At 44.2% G+C, this 19,559-nt stretch overlaps 1 protein-coding gene across 9 annotated transcripts in view; it reads right to left on the minus strand.

Annotated features, from left to right (window-relative positions):
* Positions 1 to 5,579: 5,579 nt before the first annotated feature.
* Positions 5,580 to 19,559, minus strand: part of EBF2 (EBF transcription factor 2) — a 146,504-nt gene continuing 132,524 nt past the window's right edge. For 5 of the 9 annotated variants that reach the window (XM_074164216.1, XM_074164217.1, XM_074164214.1 and 2 more), the window contains 2 exons: positions 18,253 to 18,420; positions 5,580 to 9,791 (listed from right to left, as the gene is read on the minus strand). In XM_074164216.1, coding sequence (XP_074020317.1) covers positions 9,760 to 9,791; positions 18,253 to 18,420 — 200 coding nt within the window. In that variant the 3' untranslated portion in view covers positions 5,580 to 9,759. The remainder of the gene's footprint in view (positions 9,792 to 18,252; positions 18,421 to 19,559) is intronic. The other 4 variants (XM_074164221.1, XM_074164220.1, XM_074164218.1 and 1 more) reach the window with 2 other exon arrangements.

A 19,559-nucleotide genomic window follows, 5' to 3' on the forward strand; every position in this document is an offset into this window, starting at 1 on the left:
GCTTCTTCCCGCAGGCCATGGAAGGTGCGTTGTCCCCAGGGAATGGACTGGGACACGACCTGGTGCTGGTTTAGGATCTGGATTAGCAGCATTTGCTTCCTTCACCCCCTTTAAAAAAAAAAAAAAAATTAAAAAAATCAGAAACGTTGTTGCTGAATGGAGCTTACTGGAAAAGGGAACCTCTAACCGGTGTGGCCAGGTGTCTTGGAGGCAACGACTGCAGACCTTGTTGTGTGTGTACAATTGTACAGCACCTCGTGCACCGGTTGTGTGTAAATACCACCGGCTGTTTGAAACACAGTCAGCCACTGCGTGAGTGCCTCTTGTGATGCCAAAGAGCTGGCACTTGGGACACAGGGTGTCATTTAGTTAGTCTGGGAAGGCATCATTCTGTTGCACGAATCTCATTTTTGTCCATGTTTCTGTTACAAAGCTTTCCCGTAGTAAGGAAAATGAAAGGAGGAAAAAACCCCGTACTTGCCATTCTTTATTTATTTGCATTCCTCAACGGCAAAGTAAACTGAATGTTTAAGCAACTGACATCAAAGATTTGATTTCTCTGAAGCTAAAAAGCCTATTAATCACAATTTTAAAGTGTTCTTTAATTACCCTGTAATAAAATGACACGCGCAGAGCGGGAGGAAAAATTGTATACTTTTAGAGTTCCTCATGCTTGTTTGTGTTTCAAATCTCACCGGATATCCTTGCTGATCCCTCTTGCTTCTGCTGCTTAATTCTATTCTACCCCAGCTATTGTTTATCGTTTAGTGTGTTAACTGTGTACGGAGCGGGGAAAACGCCTGCAGGGAGAGCAGGCCGGGTTTCTAAGCTGGTTTCTGGAAGATATAATAGCAATGGAAACCTCGTCTTCTGGGAGCATGAGGAGGCCGTGGGGTGCAGAGTTATCTGGGGGCTGACGGCACTGGTGGAGCCAAACCCTTGGCTCGGCGGGGGGTATTTGGGCTACAGGGACCGTCCCCGTACTGTTAAGTTTGTTGCGTGCCGTGGCGCATCGGGACTTTGAGTCTGTTGTGTCCTGGGAGAAGAGGGCTGTGAATCTCCCAGCAAACTGGGAGAGGAAGAGCCCGTAGCAGATGGTGCCTGAGATTGCACAGACCGGAGTCGTGTAGGACCAACACAGCTCCTTCCAGTCGTCCCAGTCTGGGATTCACCCTTGAGAATGGCCTCTTGACATAAGCATTGCAACGCGGAGGTAAGCAACAGACACAAAAGTGGGTTTGGTTAACGCTTTCAAGGATGTGAGCTTCAAAACAGAAGTAATTATAAGGAAAAAGACATGGTAAGTCTTTGTTAAAAATCTCTTTGTAAAACTTCAGTTTGTAAAGGAAGGAGAGTGAAGAAATCAGGGTGGACACCCAGCTCCTCCTTTTACATTATGAGGAAGGTGTTCAGGTTATTTTCTTATTTTCAGCTTGAAAATAAGAAGCAAATCCAAAGGACAACAAAATCGTAAGTCTTACCAAACAAAAAAAAAGTCCCACAATGTTTAATAAAACTTTCCAGGTCCTTGAAAACCTCTGCAAGTTTTTTAATATTTGAGATTATTTATAAAACCAGGAACATCAATCGGCAGCACGGAAGCTGGCGGAGGTGAACCCTGGCCCTTCGAGCGGCGTTAATGACTCCTCTTGGTAGCGGTGGGTGGAGGATGACACGGTCCCTCCTTCCGGGCAGCTGGTCCAGGCGGGTACGGTTTGGGTGAGGTTTGGGTGAGGTTTGGGTACAGTTTGGGTTTGAATTCGCTGCTATTGTGAAACTCAGCCGAGTGGGTAACGTTCTGAGCTGATCTGTTTTCAGACCCAGACAGTTGTTAATGAAACAGTTGCTGTTTTGTTGACAGAACATTAATTACTTGATCTTAGGACTTGGTAATTGCACGGGCCCCCTCTGTATACATCACTAATTACATTAGCAATTATATGGCATTTTAAAGACAAAGAAATGACTACAGCAATTGCAGTGTCATAGGGACCCTGCTGGTAAATCTCAATCAAGTTCCCGCAATCTCAGTGAAGTGTTGTGAGCCCGTCTCCACCCGCACCCACGGATCCCGCTCTGCTCGGGTGGGCTCCAGCAGCTGCTTCACCAAACCCTCTCCAGAAAAGCAGGAGCACTTGCGCTTCTCATCGGGGTTAGTTACATGCTCAAAATTGATTTGAAGCGTTCTCAACAGCCTACTTGCTATTGGAAATATTTCTTTCTACTGTCAGCTCTATTAATCCTAGAAATAATTGAGTCACGTCTTAGAAAATCGTGACGTAGATTAAAAATAATCACAACTGTAAACGTACTCAGCAATGCCTTTCTGAAAAGCTCCATTATGTTATTAAGGATATTCCTTTGCAAATTAATAGGCCAGAAAGTTACTTAAGAAGCTAAAATTCCTGTGCTTCCCGAAGCTGGAGATTTGCAAAAGACCTTCAAAATCAGAGTAACTGTAGGCATCAGAACTGGCAACACAGCGCATTTGTAACGTCACCGTTATGGAATATGACACAGTGTAGAGAGAGAGACTGACCAAGAGCTGTAAAAGCCCTTAATTTAACTAAGAAGCCCCCTTACAGTCAGCAAATAATGTACCGAAGGACAGACCTCGGCTACTGCTGCCGTTTCCTCCTCCTGTCCCCCCTCCCTCTGCTTTCTGACGTCTGGTACAGCCAGAGCCTGCTAACTGCAAAAATGAGTGTAATTCTTTGGGTCCGGAGGTGTTTCCACGTCTCTCCTGTACGCTCCCCTCCGCGGTGGGTGCGGGTTTTGAAGCCCTCACACACCAGTGCAGTGTCAGTAATGGGCTCCGTGCGCCTTGGGTGCTGTGCTGCTGTACTGGGGTGAACGGGAACATAAATTCGATGCTTGTATTTTTTTTCCCCACTTATTTGGTAGCTGTGTTTCTGGTTTGCAGGCCAGAGGGGAGAGCAATTCTATGGCCACATCTATAGGTGGCATAAATTGGTACAATTCCAGTGAGTCGGGTTTGTGGTAGCTGAGGGTCCAGCCCGTGTCTGGCCAAGTTGTGAGCTTGTAAACGGGGAGAGATGGGCTTGTTACCGATAAATGGTCTCTTGCGCTGGTGCTGGTTATTCCCCCGGTCCGCTCTCCCCTCCCTTTTCACCGCCCCTCGAGTGCCAGCGCTGTACGCGGTATCTGACCAGTTCTACCCAGAATCACATTCATTAAAACCAGTATTAAGTGCGGTAGGTTTGAAGCTGCCGCTGGTGTTAATGGTGCAGGAGTACGGTGACACCTTCTCTCTGCAGGGACGCTGCTGAGCGGTGACAGCCTCTGTGTCCCCACAGGGCCGAGTTTGAGAATACAGACAAAGCTGATCGGGGCTGAGTTTTCTGGGGTTCACGGGCTATAAACCTTGCGGAAGACTAACCAGAAGGCCCCGTGCTCCACCCGTGTCCCTGTGTCCCCCCCCTGCCCCGGGAAAGGCACTGGCAATGGGCAGTGTCTTGTCATCCCCGTGTCTTTTTCTGTTGTTGTTGTAACTTGGCACAGACACGGGAACTGGGGCAGCAGATCTGATTTCCCCTGTCCCGTCCCGTTCCCACACACCCACCCCCGTTGTAGCGCCTCCCCCAACCTTCTTATATTGCCTCCACGGGACAGTGTTTTGGTGCCTTCTGTGTTGGGATGGGGAAGTGTTGGGTTTCCCCCTTCCCCTGATCTACCCCAAACCCCTGCTTTGCCCCACGCTGCCTCTGCCGCGGCTGCTCCGTCCGCACCCTCTGCCACGGCCACCAGCTGTCCGTCTAATCCCGTCCCGCAGGCGGAGTTAATGAGACATTCCTACTTAAATAACCTGGTGCGATTAAAGCTTCAGATCTTTGCACCTCAACAGCTGTGTGTTGTCACCGAGATAAATATTTTAACTGGTCTGGCAATTCCCCGGCTGCCCCGTGTAAGTGGTTGAGTGAGTGGCTTTTGTTTCACCATTTAGTCAAGTGAAATTCAAGTTCTTGCAAAACAGCCATCTAGAAAAAGACCGAAAAGGGAAAAAAGGAGAGCGGGAGAGAATCTGCTTTTCTAGAGGCCTTTCCTCACCAGGGCACGTGGCCGTGCCCGACTGTAGCCGCCTGCTCCCTGGGCGAAGGCCAACTGGGCTGTCACTGGCCGCCGAGAGGGGAGGGTCCCTTTAGCGCCACTGCTGGGAGAAACGTTCCTTTGGTGTTTGTGATACTGCACAAGCTACCGGCTGGCCTTCGGAAAAGGACCGCTTTCCATCATTAAACTCTCTCCAGAGCATGGCAGCAGCCTTCCAGAGGGAGGATGAAACGTTTGAGCTTTGTGTAAAACTTGGTGAATTAAGGATTTAAGAACATTGCAGATTTCTGGCCTTTATCGGTCTTAACATGGGCCAAGAAAAATCTTTCTACGCTGGCTTTTAAGAATTGGGCAAGACTGGTAATAAAATGGGTTCGGTGCGACAGTGCAACCCATCCTAGAGGGTTTTTTTGGGGTTTTAGTAGTGATTTCCGTTCGGTACAGATAGTTTTTGAGGATGCCATCTGAGGTACCCGGGGCCGGAGGGGGGAGATATGCGTCTGCTTTTTTGAATTTAGAAGGGAAAGGGTTTTCTGAAACTCTGTTCCTGGGGTACTTCACGCTTCTCCTTCCCTCACTCAGCATTTGGTTTGGAATTTGCTCTGAGGGAGGAGAGCGATAAGGTACCGCGGGCACACGCTGGGGTTGTACGTCCTCGAGTCCTTAGAGAGGTCCCGAAGCAGCGGTGGAACACGGCAGGTCTCCAGGCTCTGCTCTGCGTACCACGCTGCCTCGCCTGGCTGTGACAGCAGGGCGCTGCTAGAGACTAAGAATCTCTTTCAAAGTAACTTTTTTATCGCTAGAATCGTCACTTAACACACTGCTGGGATTTCTTAAGGAGAAAAAAAAAGCAGAATCAGATTTTAAGTAGAATGGGCCTCTGTTCCGGGGAGACGAAGGGTATTTCACTAGGACAGTGGACAGCCTGGGTGTCACTGGTGGGGGGGTGGTCATCTGCTACTCGCGCGTCATCCCTGAATGGGCAATTGAAGCAGATTACCCCAAACCCCGGGTTTCTCCTCAGTTTTTGGTTGATAGCGCCTAATGTTTTCAGATGCTTTCACTGACATCTGGCAGTAGTTTAAACACTGGCTCATATTCTGTCGTCTGTTAGTCCACAAAAGTCAGCAAAAGTGGCTTTCATCATCAAAATTTTCATTTGTTTGAACCTTCCCAGTGATTTTCACACAAGAAAATGGAATATTTCTGGTTTAGATGGTCAATTACCGTTTTCTAAGACGCTTTTCAGAACTCTGGTTTATTTTTTTCTGGTAAAATAAAGCTAATTTACCTTTTTGATCAGTGCTGTTACAGAGGGAACAGAAATTCCCCGGCTTACATATCCCTGGCCCGGGCTCTGGCACCAGAGTGTCCTACTCCTGGTGAGGAACGGGTCCTTTTTTTCACGTGTTACTGCTGGAACCGGCCCTTGAGTGACCCATAAGGACGATAAAGAATAAAGCGTATTGAATACTTGGAAATTAAGATCGTTGCCCCCCTTGTTTACAGTACAAAAATTTTATTTTTTCGTTAGGATAATTTAAAGTTTAAAACTGAAGTAGACATATTCATTTTACAAACAAGATATTCTTCCATAAGTAGGACCATTAAAAACAGTAAACAAAAAAAAGCTGTCTTTACAAAAGCTCTGTGCATAGCAACGTCATACCGGAGAGAACTGACAAAGCAAAAACAAAAAAAACCCAAAAAAACCAACCAGGCAACCCCAAAGCAACCCCAAAACTATACAGGAGGGAGAAATGAGGCCTTAATTTACAGAAGGGAGAAAAACGGTCTTTAAAAACCATGCATATTGGAAGTGTGCAAAGAAAGAGGGAGAGTCGGATGCTATTCCGAGAGAAGGAACGAAATCAAACGTACTCTTTCAAAGTTATGAGGAAATTTGCCGTTACCTATCGCAACACTCTCATCTTTCTAGTGGCAAAAAGGAAAGCTGTTGGGGAATATTAAACAGCAATAACTAAAAGAGGACAGATTTGCTTCTTACATTGAAAAAATCCTTACACATACATTTTTACATGACTTTTCCTTTTTGTCGGGTGCTTTGCCACTGCCAAAGTCCTTCTTTCATGGTCAAGGATTTCGGATTGTATTTATTTACACACATTTTTCTTTGTAAAGCGACCGGTAAGTTCTACGCTCAGCTTGAGGACGCTCATTTCCCTGCACGAGCAAAATCCATGTTCTAAATTACTCCTATGTTTAATTTTTTTTTGTTTGTTTGGCTCAAATCAAACCAGAAAACGTAATTTTCGGTGTTTCCATCAACCCAGGCAGGTGCCTTTGTTTCCCTTCCCCCAAGAACGGGAAGTAAGTTTTTAGGGAGGTTTCCTTTCTCGTTTGGGCTCTGCCACTGGAGCAACTGGAGGGAGCTAATGGGAATAACTGGAGTGAGAGGAATGTCGAGCATTTCAGAACCTTTTCTTTTTTTTTGCCAGTCACTGGTTTCCCTGAATCTTCCCAAGACTTCAGTGATGTTTTTAGGCGCCTATGCTGACTTGGCAATAACAAAAAAGACGGATGGACCGTTCACAGAGCAGCTTTTTCCATTAAATGTCTCCTTTTTTTTTTTTTTTAATTGGAAACCTTTCTGACTGAGATTTGTAATGAAAATCTTATTTATTAAAAAAAAAAAAAAGTGAGAGGAGTTAAGGTAGCAAGCTGCTGCTCCTCCACACATGGTCTAGGAATTCCTAGCTATCTGGAATATTTGCTGGGCATGGAATTCTGAGTCTAAGCAGAGGAATTTTAAAAGCAGCCTGTACAGAGAAGGGCAGAGGGGGATCCACCATCCTTAGGCTTTGGAGCTCTTTGGGGTTTTTTTAGTTGTTCAAAATGGGGGAAGAGGGAGATAATATAGAATTTTTTTTAAAAATCTAGGACTCAATGTAGTATTCACTGGAATTTATGGAAGTTTTAATCCCAACTCTAATAATCCTCATTCTGTGTTGTTCCCTGTCTGCGTGCACAATTCCAGACAGGAATTGGTACCTCCCACTCTTGCTGGGCTATCGGTACCTATCAATGAAAGAAATACTCTTTTTTGAGTATGTAACATGGGTCGGGTTGGACAGTGTGCCCTGTTGTGTGACACAGCTCCAGCTCCACACTCACACCTCTGACCCTTCCCTGTTTCAGAGAACACTCGGCTTTAAGGCTGGCTGCCTCGCTGGCCCCCAGGGACGGCTACTTCCTTGATGGCACGAAGGGCACGCACAGAACCTGCGCTGTCAGTGAACTTGCAACCGTAATTAATGGTGAGTTATTTTATTTCATCTTTTCTGGAACGTAGACACTTTCAGTAGCCTGACTGTAAGACTCTAACTATGTTCATGCTTCTTAAAAACACATGATTCCCACCAAATCTCTCTTTAAAGTTGCTTCTTATCACCATTTTTGCTGATACGCTAAATTTGGCCATGAGTTTTAGAAGACAGCAAACCCCTCCACCTGTGAAAAAATGAATTCAATAGCATTGAAAAGGCACCTAATGAAGCCCCTACTGACAGCAGAGTTGGGAGCGGTGCAAAGCTGCTCCCCAAAAAGGGTATTAACAACAGGGGGAGCCCAGTTTGTTTGTTTTGGCTCCCCTGCTCTGCTGAGTTCTGGCTAAGAAACACATCCCCTCCATCTTCACGTAGGTTAAATACGCTTCTCTCACCAGCGGAACTGTGCGCTGCCCTATGGAAGCTGAGCTCCTTGGAGCACGCGCTCTCCTGCCGGTGTCGGGCAGCAGCTCCTGCGCTGCGCAATGAAGGGCAGGATTTTACGTGTTTGCAAAACACAGTCCTGTGCCGCAACTGGGCCACTGGGTGAGGGTCTCTGGGGTCACACCCCACCGAGCCTCCTGGTCACCCCTCACCGTGCCTGGAGCTGAACCCCGGCTCCGGGCAGAGCCTTTCCAGGCTGTCACTAACCCAAATGAGCTCCAAACGAGCTCCGGGGTCCCTCAGCCAAACCAGCTCTCCCAGTTGTTCTCCGTCCCGAGCCCAGCACTGAAGAGCTTCTGCCATAACAGGGTCACCAAGAACACTATTTACTTACCCATCGATAAAACTACCGGGCAAAGGGACAAGTGCAGTTTCAGGGGGCCATATATTAAGGGTTTATTTATTAACATAAAGATATTATCATAGGAACAACTATTCGTGCAGCTATGAATCGTGTGTATTTTAGTGGGGTCTAAGTAGAGTAGCTGATTATTTTTTTTTCTTAAAAAATGGCTTTCCAACAATCAAATTCTTTTGAGTGGTCTCTGGTTTAGTCAGATAACTAGCGATTTTTTAATCAGACTTGTTCTCGCCTCCCTGTTTCAGGAGAGGAGATGCAACAAACTAAACCTTTTTAATGCTAAAATGCAGAAAAATTCAAAGCAATTGATTACTTCTATGAACTTCAATATATAAGTGGAAAATACTTACCATTTTTAATGACTCAGGATAAAAGTGCATAAATTATTCAAATACATATTTCCCCTTTATAAATGCACCCTTAATATGAAGTATAACTGAACTTAAGGTGTTCTAACTACATGGAAAAGCAAGACGTTAGAGAACCCTTTCCCTCCTAATTCATACATTGAATCTATAAAATAAATCAGTACCTCACGAAAAATCTGATTTGTTCAAATCCCTAAGTGCCACTCGTTTGCCAGTCGGGTCTTTGACACTTACCAGTTAATCCTAGTACCTGAATATTTTAATTGAAACAAAAACCGGCGGGAGGGGAGAGGGAGGGGGGGGGAGATGAAGAGGATGAGAATTCCTACATGAATTAGTGACCTGTGTACCACAGCATATGGAAAAGTTTCTGATGGTTCCGTGACTCCGAAGGAATCCTATACATCCTTGCACATGAGTTCAGGAAGAGGGAAGAAGTGAGGAGCAATTGCAGCAGTAATAATATATCTCAAACTTATCACTACATTTTTGCATCATTTTTCTTCATTGTACAACTGGAGGAAAAAATCCAAAAAAGGGTTTAATTTCTACCTCTACATACAATAAGTTACAAGTTTATTTATTTAAATAATTGTAAAACATCTTACATTTTTTAAAGAGGTTAAACTATAAGCAAATACACACATACACCAAAGTTCCATCATTCATGTCAGTTTGTCCTAGAAATTCTTTCATGCTGGTACCCTGTTTTGTTGAATTTTTTTTCTGCATAAACTAAATCGATATCTGATAGAAAATAGAAACTTCAACTTTTTTCCCCTACAAAGTAAAACAAATTGTATCCAAAATATCAAGCTTGAATCATTTTGCCAATTTCTTTCTCCTTTTTAATATTTTACAAATCTTAGGAAGGTTTCGTGTCTTTCAAGAAAGACTTTGCATTTCTGATTCCGTTCTGCCAGCTGTTGGTGGTGCTGGCTCTTGGCTGGTTCTTCATTCCCAAGGTTTTAGGAGTTGCCGGGGTTGTGTCAGAAATATCAAACAGGTAAAAGATGCAGACTTCGATCTTGTCCCATCCATAAAAAATGTTCCTTTTTTTTTTTTTTTTTTCCTGGGCCTGGCTTTCCCCCAAAAAAGAGCTTGTAGTGCTATTTTTTTCTTTTCTTTTTAGTGGTCCATCACAATAAGTAGTTTTGTGCTGTGAAAGAAAAATGAAAAAAAAAAAAAGAGGAAAAAAGGGAAGAAGGAAAGGAGCAAAGCTGCCTCTGCCTTACATCGGGGGAACGACAAGACCAGTCATGGCTGAAAAAGAAAATTGACAAAGATGAAATTCTGGTAAATTTTTATGGAACAAAATCTATTTGAGCCCTTTACCATTCTGCGCACCATCGCGTATCGCAGCAAACCCCGCATCTGCAGGTTAAACTAGACCTTGGGTTGCTTTTAATGTTTTTATGCTTTAGTGAGAGCTATGGTGGTGAGACTGACAGTGGCCCCGGGCGATGGACAATGGGCTTTTTCACAGTAAATTCACCAAAAGCCAAGGCCCCTCGTGGTTCTTGAATGGGTAAAGGGGGTAGAGGATTCATTCAAGTCTCAGTATTGGAATTTTCAGAAACGCCCAACCATTTTTGGGTGCTTGTCTCCTGAGAGATGTTCTTGGAGATGGACATTGCTCAGAACTGTCCCAAAAATTCAGCTTTCTCAGGTTGAACACTCAAAATCTTTCTTGAAACCCAGAATCGAGCCGGGTCTCCCGCTCCCCGCTCGTTTCTGTGCAGGAAGGAGGGAATTCGCGGGCCCTGCCAGAGAATTACGAGCCCCGACTCACTGGACAACGACCAGCACCAGGGTTTGCTCGTTTAGTTTCAGTGGAAATAATGGACCGGCCGCTCCTTCTCGCTTGGTTTACCCCGTATGTCTGAATCACCGCAGTCTCACCTGGCACATTCCCAGAACACTGGGCTTATGTAAATTATTTATTAGTCACTCTCACTGCCTTTAATTGCAGCGATATTCTTCATAACTGACAACAGCAACGTTTGAAGCCGCCTGGAACTGGTGCCGTTCCCAAAGGTTTTGAGGGGTAAGTTAAGTTTATACGTATTTATATAACAAATGAGTGAGTCATATTTTCAAAGGGGCCTCGGTGCAGTGCAGGGTCCTAATCCTGCAAAGATTTATGTTCACTGAAATTTGTGGGATTATTCATGTGTTTAAAGCCCCGTCCTCTGAGAATTAATTTCACCCTTATGTTCATAGTGTTTAAAAAAAATGCTTAGGGCAAGATCCACAGCTAACATGACTCTTTTATTGGAGCTGTGTTGATTTTAAACAACTGTGGATATGGTCTATGATTTAATACAATAGGAAAATAAATATTTTCATATTTTGTAACTGACTGGGGCTAGAAGTCCCTGCCAATTCTGGCAGATAGCTGAAAGAGAAAGTGAAACCAAACAATCTTAAGTTAAATATCTACGTTTTTTTAATTCCTTAGGAAATTGCTATTATTTTTCAAACAGCTTTTCACCCAGGTAATTTACATAACCCGAACTAAAGTAGGTAAATAGTTGTATGCCTGTTTTCGGGGGGCGGGGTGCATTAGAAGAGGAGAGATTTTCTGATGACACTAAGGAGGATGCTCCTTTCCTTCCCCTCACCCCCAAACCCAACAAACGCTCCCAAGGGCCGTGTCCCAGCCTGGCACGGGAGCGCCTTCTCCCTGCGTACGGCCCGCGTGTCCTCTGGAGCAGAGAAGGTGATGGAATCCTGGACTGATGCCCTTCTCCAGCCTCCTCTGGGCTGGTGGCAGAGGTGAGTGAGCGTGTGCCCTCAGCTGCTCCCAAGGAGGGTCTGGGCAAGCGCCTCCTGCTCTGCTTCAGGCAAAACCATCCAGGTTCACTCCAAGAATTTAAGCAGTTTGTCTCAGGGAACCTGGGCGGGGGTTTTGCCTGAAGTAAATCAAGGGGACGAGCCCGGCCTGTCCCTGCCTGCGGGACTGTCCTCTCCCGGCAGAGCCAGAGCCAGCCGCGGGCAGGCTGTGCAGAGGGGGACAGAGCCTGGGACCCCAGCAGGGTTTAATTTGAGACATGAGGGTCTGTGGCCAGTGTAGTTTAAACTCTGTTCCCAAGGGGCATAGGCCACATTGGCATAAATGTTTTTTTATGATGCTATTGTCATCAACATTTTTTTCATTTTTTTTAAATCAAGGAGAACTTCTTCCAGCGGCTCAAAGCAAAGGCCAAGCCCGAGTTCCTGCCACGTCTCTTCAAGAATATTTGAAGAATATTTGTAGGTGCAGCATTTTGGAAAGTTCCTTAAATTTAAGGGACTTAAATTACACATTTACTGTGTAATTAGATATTATGTTATCCAGCCGTCCTGGACTCAAACTAGTGATGGCAACAGCAAGGAGCATGTTGTTACCCCTGGGGTTCTGGGGATCCCTCTCTTGCCTCCTTTCCTCCTGAGCAAGTCCCAGTTCTCTTCTGACTGTTCCCCCCAGCCCAGGCCTGTTCTCTCATTCCAGGCTGTAAGTGCTCCAGAGCAGAGATGTCCCTCAGAAGGTGTTAGGATGGGATCTGCCAGTGGACAAATTCAGGTAAAACTCTAATATAACCTAGAAAGGCCAAGCAGAGCCAAACTCTTTACTGGCATTTCCTCCGATGTTACAATTTCGCCTCCTTCTGCAACAAAGACCGAGCAGGCGAGGGACAGGGGCTGCAGCCTCACCTGCTTTTCCAGCTCCTCTGCAGGGCTTTGCTCTGTGCTGTTCTCTCTTTACATACCCTCATCTGCCCGTTTCCACCCCACCTCCGCTCCCCTGTGGGGCTGCACTGTCAAAAGCCTATTCCCAGCCTGTATCGCTTTTTATTGAATGTTTGTGAGGTTTGGATTAAGGTCTTACACTGCTAGCAAAGCTGTAATTATTTTTGCCTGTATTACTATATATTGAATCGATGTAACTTTTCAATAAAGGTGGTTCAATGCAGGACACTCCCTGATGAGTTGGGAATATAGAAACCACAGTCATTATCCCAGAGGGTCTTTTTTTTTTTTTTTTTTTCTTGGAGGGAAATGGAAAAAGAATTAGAGATGAGCCTTATTGTATTAACCTTGACAGCTTGCAATTATCAACTGAAACACTTGATTAAAATTGTCACAAGGTTGGAGAATTTTTTTATAAATAAATAATCAAACATGGATAGTACCCAGATGCTATGGTGATAGGCACCTTTAATGGGTGTAATTAATAATGATCATAAGCCTGGTGTGTACAAGTGGCCCCTGAAAACACTGTCTCGCTTTGTAGGGGAGAACTCTGCAATTCAAAGAGCCGTTTGGTAAGAGCGGGCGAGGGGCTTAGTGCTGTATAAACACACACACGTACACACGCGTGTGCACATCCCGTCTCCTTTTGCAGGTGCTTTCTTGGTGCCTCAGTTATGGCCTGGTTTAAAAACTGTGCTTTCTAGAGAAGATGGGGGCTGAGCATTTTCAATCGTTATAATGTAAAACATCTTGCTCTCTCGTTTATTTTTTCCTCTTTTACCACTAAGTTTCCAGCAAACTCCAATCCCAGGGTTCTGCCCCTCCCCGAGGAGGCAAAGGAGATGCTCCGGGGGTGCTACTCCCAGCAGCTTAGAGGAACATCCCCACCCTGCAGCGCCAGAAACAACCCCGCGCGTGAGCGCTCCTGTACATGAAGGTGGGTTTGCACATCCCAAGCCACCCGGTCCTTGGTGGCAGAGGTGGATCCTCTGTAATTTGCTCTAATAAAAGGTGCCACTTCCACCTGCAGCCTTCACCCCAGTGAAGGGGTCTCTGACTCCCCTCATGGCTACCGCTAGAAAATGTGCAGTTTTACTTTCACTATTAAGACCACAGAGGCATTTGGAAAACAACGCACCCATTTATTATCTATCATCATTTATTATTATGTAGCTAATCAACTGAAAATGATAGAGAAAAGAAAGGCTTTTGAGAGGAAACCACCACTGACTCTCATTTAGCAGAAAACATCAGTGGCTTGGATGAAGGGCACCATCATCCTTTCTACTAGAAAGTGAGCAAGTGAATTAAATTACAGCTTCTGTGAAGAACCTGTGAAAGAGGGGTCCAATTAAGACACTAGGAAGTAGCCCAAAAGCTTCAAGTTTTTCTTAAAGAATTTCCTTTTATTTTTTTCCTCCACAGGAAACGAAGACCTTTTTTTGCAGAAATCCATCTGGATTTGGATGGAAGAATTTCATTCATCCATTCAGGATCGTCTAACCACAGACAGGTGAGATATCTATAAATAAGCAGTGGTTTGGTCTCTTTTAGATGCTAAGCAGGTTAAACCCTGGTTTATGTAATGTTTTTTTAAAAATCTAGACAAAACTTTTGATAGTTAAGAGATGGAGAAGTTCTAACTTGGCCTCGTCTGTTGAGTTGCGCTGATGCCGATACTCTCACTATGAGCTGTGTGTGCACAAAGGGCTGCCGGAACAATTACTCTGATTTAGTTCAAGTTAATTAGGAACACCTTTAAAATCAAAATATGTGTTTGCAAAGTCATATATGCATTAGTTTAATTATTAAGGGGCACAGGAATGTGTTGCCTTTCTGGAGTTCTGTATTTTTCCAATCATGCTAGAAAACGGTTAAGTTTTCACCTGCAAAGCAGAAGCCACTCTTGCCTCTTACCCAGCGCCCTCGGGTTTGTGTGACTCCCAACAGCCTTGACTGTTTTCTTCCATTACAAAAGGCAGATTTTTGTTTTCTCCCATTAAAAACGGAGCTCTTGTCTAGCCTGAATAACTCTGTGACATATGATGAGCTACTAAAATTAACATCCCATCAAATGAAAGATAAGTAATTAATAGTAACAGGAGATATTTTTGCTTAGTTAAGTGTTAGCGAGAAGTTTTAAATATCTCTTAACGTTTTCTTTATTCCGAAGCAGTCTGTGCTGCTTACATCTCTGCCAATAAACTGGGGAGAAAAATGTACTTGATCCTTCCAATATATCAAATTTAATCAGTTGACAGATCCATATTTTTCATATATATTGTCATCATGTATATATGGTTTGCAGCCTTTGGAATCCTTGAATCACTCAGTCTATCGCTGAGCATTCCTAGCGAGGAAATGGCCCAGTTATTTTTACCTGGTTAGAATCTGTTAAGAGTTATTTTACAACGCTGTGCCTTAAGTGTTGACTGGAGCGAGGCTTCGGTCAGGCCCAGGACTGGTAACAATCAGGAGCCCCGGCTTTGTAAGCGTGAGCCTCATTCCAGCCCAATCCCACCCTTTAAAACTTCTCAGAGGAACTACTTTGCCTCATTACCTGTTTGCGCAGCCTCTTAGTGTGAAGGGACCGGAATCCCCAGCGCTGTTGACACCCGTAACTTTGTCAAGACAAGATATTAATAATTAGGGTCTTCAACTCAAATACCTGCATTTCCTTAGGGAATGGTGCAGATGTCCCCTCTGCTAAATTGAGGCTGTTCCTAAGGGTATCAGACTTCAATACCTTTTGGATTGGCTGGGATCCTGCTGGTTAATGGAACATCTGACCTTCTGGGGCTTGCCTGCTATTCCTTGTAACTGAGCTTGCATTTTTATGTTGAGATGTGCTGAGCTGGCCAAAGGTAATCTGGGCAGTCAGCAGTCCATGCTGTTCCAGCAGTTTCCAATTTGCTTGCTTTTCCCATCAGCTGCCTTCCATCTGAGATGAGTTGATGAGGCATTTGTGTACTTATCATGCCGTGGTGCGTCACGTCACATTATATCTTCCCAGTGCCTTTTTTAAACTGCCTTGACATATGACATGAGCGGAGCACACAGTTGTTCTGATCAGGATCACCTGCTCTCAATTTGGAGAGCGTATAGAAGTGTATAGAGGGGTGTCCAGTATGGATTGCTGCTTGTTCTCTACCTACCATGTCCCGTTACACTGTGGGAATGTGGAGCAGATGCAGGTGAAGGAGGTAAAGCAAGAACACATGGCAGGGGGGGTTATCTGAGGGTACCCCACACGCCTTGCCTGTGTTGTGCAGCCCGAAGCTGAACGCCAGTAGGTACACAAGCTCCATGCTTAGTGAATGCTCTTGAGTTACAATATATTTTCTACCAGCTGTCCTACTCTCTCTGGCAGCTTTTAAGCATCACCAAGACTTTCCTCCTTAAATACATTTTCGGAAAACAATTTCCAGCCATACTATAAAGTGCCCAGAATAATGGTAATGCTGAGCTGAGGGTGAAGCTTGTACAAGTCCTTCAGTTTAGACTAGTTTTTATCCAGGCTTAAACGCTGCTGTGGTTAACACATGTGGAAGCTACAGTCTAGATTTTCATTGCTGCTTGTGAGTAGAGTGCCGTGCCCTGAGGTGCTGGTGGTATTTGGAATATTCTCACTGCAACAGGATGCAGTAAGTAGGATGGAGACTGTATCACCGGGACACTTCTGCCTTTGAACAAAAGTTGTAGCCAAAGTACATAGTAAACGTTACATTAAAACTTCAAAAAATCCCCGTTGAGGAGATATTTTCTCCATATTATGGGTGGGGAAATGGAGAGGTGATGCCAAAACACTTGCCTGAGGTATCTCCATCAGTATTTATTGATGCCTAAGTTTGATAAATAAATAAACAAACAAATAAATTAACATGACCAGCACATCTATTGTTAGTTTTACAGCACAGGGCGATGGCACAGCTGAGGGGATGAAGAGTCTCCCGTTCCTGCAGCAATGGTAAGTCCATTCAAGAAGCCTCTTTGGGACCCTCCTGTTGACTTTCTGGACACATCTGTCTGTCAACACTGTGGGAACGTTAGTTTGGATATCAGGCTGTGTGTGTACCTGGATCCTTTCCAAAGCATGTGCTCCCCAGCTTGCATCAATTTAAATATTTCAGATGGAAAGAAGAATTTGCATCTATGGCTGAAATAGTTACAAAGACCTGGCACGACAACGTTTCAACGCCGCGAAGCGACAGGTACCTTTGCTGTGAGTCACGTCTGGTGTCGCGGGTTGTCCCCTCGCACTGGGTACTGTCTATGTTTTTACAATCTCTTACTGATTACTAATTTCTAGACTGGATAAAATATGTTGTAAAGAAAGACTAAGCAGCATAAACGGCACCAAATGGTCTCTAGGACTTTACCTGTTTGCAAAAGGGTTAAAAAAGAGATAAGAGATAAGCTCTCGCTAAGCAGAGCCTCGAGCAGACAGGGCAGAAGCGGTAGGTTAAGGAAAAGAATTAACTTAAATAAAAAGTTGAGTGTTTTCTAATCTGTCCTTTTTCTGTCTCCCAGAAAAAATCTGAGTGATTTTCTCACTGAACTGATTTGTCTTTAGCAGTACTTTAGGTCACTTCCTAAAAATTAGGCCGTCTCAACAAAGCACTTCAGGAAGTTTAATCTGTTCTGAAACCACTGGCTTGTCTTTCCATCGTAGCACTGTCCAACTGGCTTCAGCTAAACAAGGGAACTAGATCTCCCTAGTTAAATGCTTAACTAAATCAGTTTAAAATTATGTTACCTTGGAACAGTTCCCTAAAACAGCTAAACCCTCTCATTTTTTTAATAAAACTGCAGTGAAATCAATACACCTTTTCATTGGCTGATATGAAAAAGCCCCCCCCCCAAAGTAGTGATGACTCCTTAGACACCGTGATCATACAAAACATTATCAAAGATAAACCCATTTCTAAACAATTTACATAAACAGCTACAACTGTTGGGCCAAAAAAACTTTCTAAACCTATAGTGTAAAAAATTGCTTCAAATCCTTCTTTTCATCCTCTAAACAGAATGGAAAAGAAATTCTATTCCCTGTCAATACGATTCCTGTGCATTTACGTGGGCAGATCAATGTCTTTCATTAACGGGGAGAAGATGATCTCGGAGAAGCACAAAGTTTCATGTAATTGGGGCAGGGGAAGAAGCTGTTTCAGATATATAGCAGAATTCTATAAATTAGCTTTTAAAAATGTAATTGTTTTTGTTCAACACACTTAGAATTTCCTTATTATATAAAATAATCACAGTTTATGGAAGTCCCTGTGGCCCAACTAAGGATTTATAATGCACCCAAATCAACAGGTGCGGTTTGTAGGGCTCATTTTAGAATCACCCCTGGCTCTTGGCATGGCTGAATTCCCAGAGTTGTGTTTTCTGGGGTATCTCTAGTGAAGTCTGAAGGAGCCAGATGACTTCTCAGGCCCTATAAAGGCTTTTTTTATGGAGACTTGGAGCATATTTATGTGCCGCGTGCCCCCCCACAGCCTGTTAAAAGAAAGAATTTAGTACAGGTTTCCATTCTTATCTTAATACTCACATTTGTTTTGCAGATCACCTTTAAAAAGGCTGTAAATGTACTATAGGGCTCAATTCCCGGTATGAGCCTAAACCTTGCAGCGGGTTTGGAGGCCCTGGCCGTTACGTACCGAGCTGTGCATTAACTCTGCGGGGCAGACGCTTGTTTTACAAGTCCCCGAAGCCTAAGGAGAAGTCATTCCTCACAAAAGAGCTGGTATTGAAATGCAGTGTGGGTCAAATCCTTCTTGGTATAAATGAGTGTCTGTGTGTCCCCCCCTTAAAACCAAATCGATGAAGCATGGAGCGTTGCTTTAATCCACTTGGATTGGGTCAGATTTTCACTACCGAGGGCTGTAATAGGAGTGTAACAGTGTGCAGATGATTGCTGTGTTTCCCCAGACTGACACCGTGGGCTGTACCCGTGCGGGCTGAACAGTAATTGTGCATTTCTTACCTCTGAACCCATTGCCGTTGCCACTAGAGCAGGCGGGAGAGGGAGACCCTTGGGGTCTGATGACAGGAGCAAAGGCACTCTTCTGTTTGACAGCAGGAAAGACGGAAGAGGAGAATGGAAGGATGGAAGAAGTGCTGGAGGAGCCAACTGTTGGACTTGAAGACATTACTGCAAAAGAAAAAAGGGAATTCTCATCAGAAATGCATTATACAAGTCTGGTAAAACTTTATAATGTCTAACTTCTGATTACTCCTCCTACTTCTTAGAGAAGATCTCACAGTGACTTGGCCATTCGCAGTCAGTCTGAAGTATAGCAGCAGTTACATTGAATAGTTAAGAGAAGAGGGCGCTTAATCCTGTTAAAATGAAGGGTGAGGGATCAGAGATGGTCAGTCAGCAGGAGAGAGTCAGGATGAACTAACGGCCTGTCCACTCACAGCCTGGGCTTTGGAAATTGGGAGGGTTGGTAATTCCTGTGCCCTCCCCAGCCTCTTAAAAATGAAGATTTCCTTGGTTGGAGTTGAGAGGGGATGTTTTAAGCTGTTGCTTAGATTTAAATCTAAACTGGCTTCTTTTTAAAGAAGTATCTTGCAAGAAAAGGTCCCATTATCTGTCCAATAACTTGTTAAGCAACTGTTTGCTTACCTTCCAGAAAAAATACCAGCTATTTCTCAGCAAAACAAGGAACAAATAACCATATTTCCTGTGGGTTCAAGTGAATCCCCAAGTCTCATGGAAGCATTAGTTTGAAATCAGAATGACGACACGCTGCAGACCCTGTCCTTTCCTTACTGAAGTCAATGGCAAAGCTCCAGAACAGGGGAAATATCAAAAAATACCCGAACACCCTTTGAGTTGCACCTTTGCCTTAAATTACAGCTCGGACTGTGAGGACGTTATTTAGCAGCTTCCAGCTCAGGAAGGAGCCTTCATCATCACCGCAAAGGGGGGCATTCCTTGTGCAGGTGATATGAATGTAAATAAAATAAAATACTATTTTGCAGGATACCAGGTGTTTGGTGGAAAGGCCTAATCCTGACATTATTGGGAGCTCTACCCTCCATAAGCTACAGCGTAGGTAAATCATTAAATAATAAGTCAGTAAGTAAATAGCTGTTAAACTTTTCATCCTCTTACAGATAACGTTACACACACTCTTGCCAGAGGGAAATCCAGGCATGAGAGGAAGAGTGACTCGCTCACGGTAGAAGTGGTAACTAGAAACAGTAATACTAACTTCCAGAAGTTAATTCCATTACTGTTATATTTCTGTTATCAAGGGAATATAGTTTCAAAGGAAATTGATC

Source organism: Numenius arquata, chromosome 26 (assembly GCF_964106895.1).
Source record: "Numenius arquata chromosome 26, bNumArq3.hap1.1, whole genome shotgun sequence".
NCBI classification, from domain to species: domain Eukaryota; kingdom Metazoa; phylum Chordata; class Aves; order Charadriiformes; family Scolopacidae; genus Numenius; species Numenius arquata.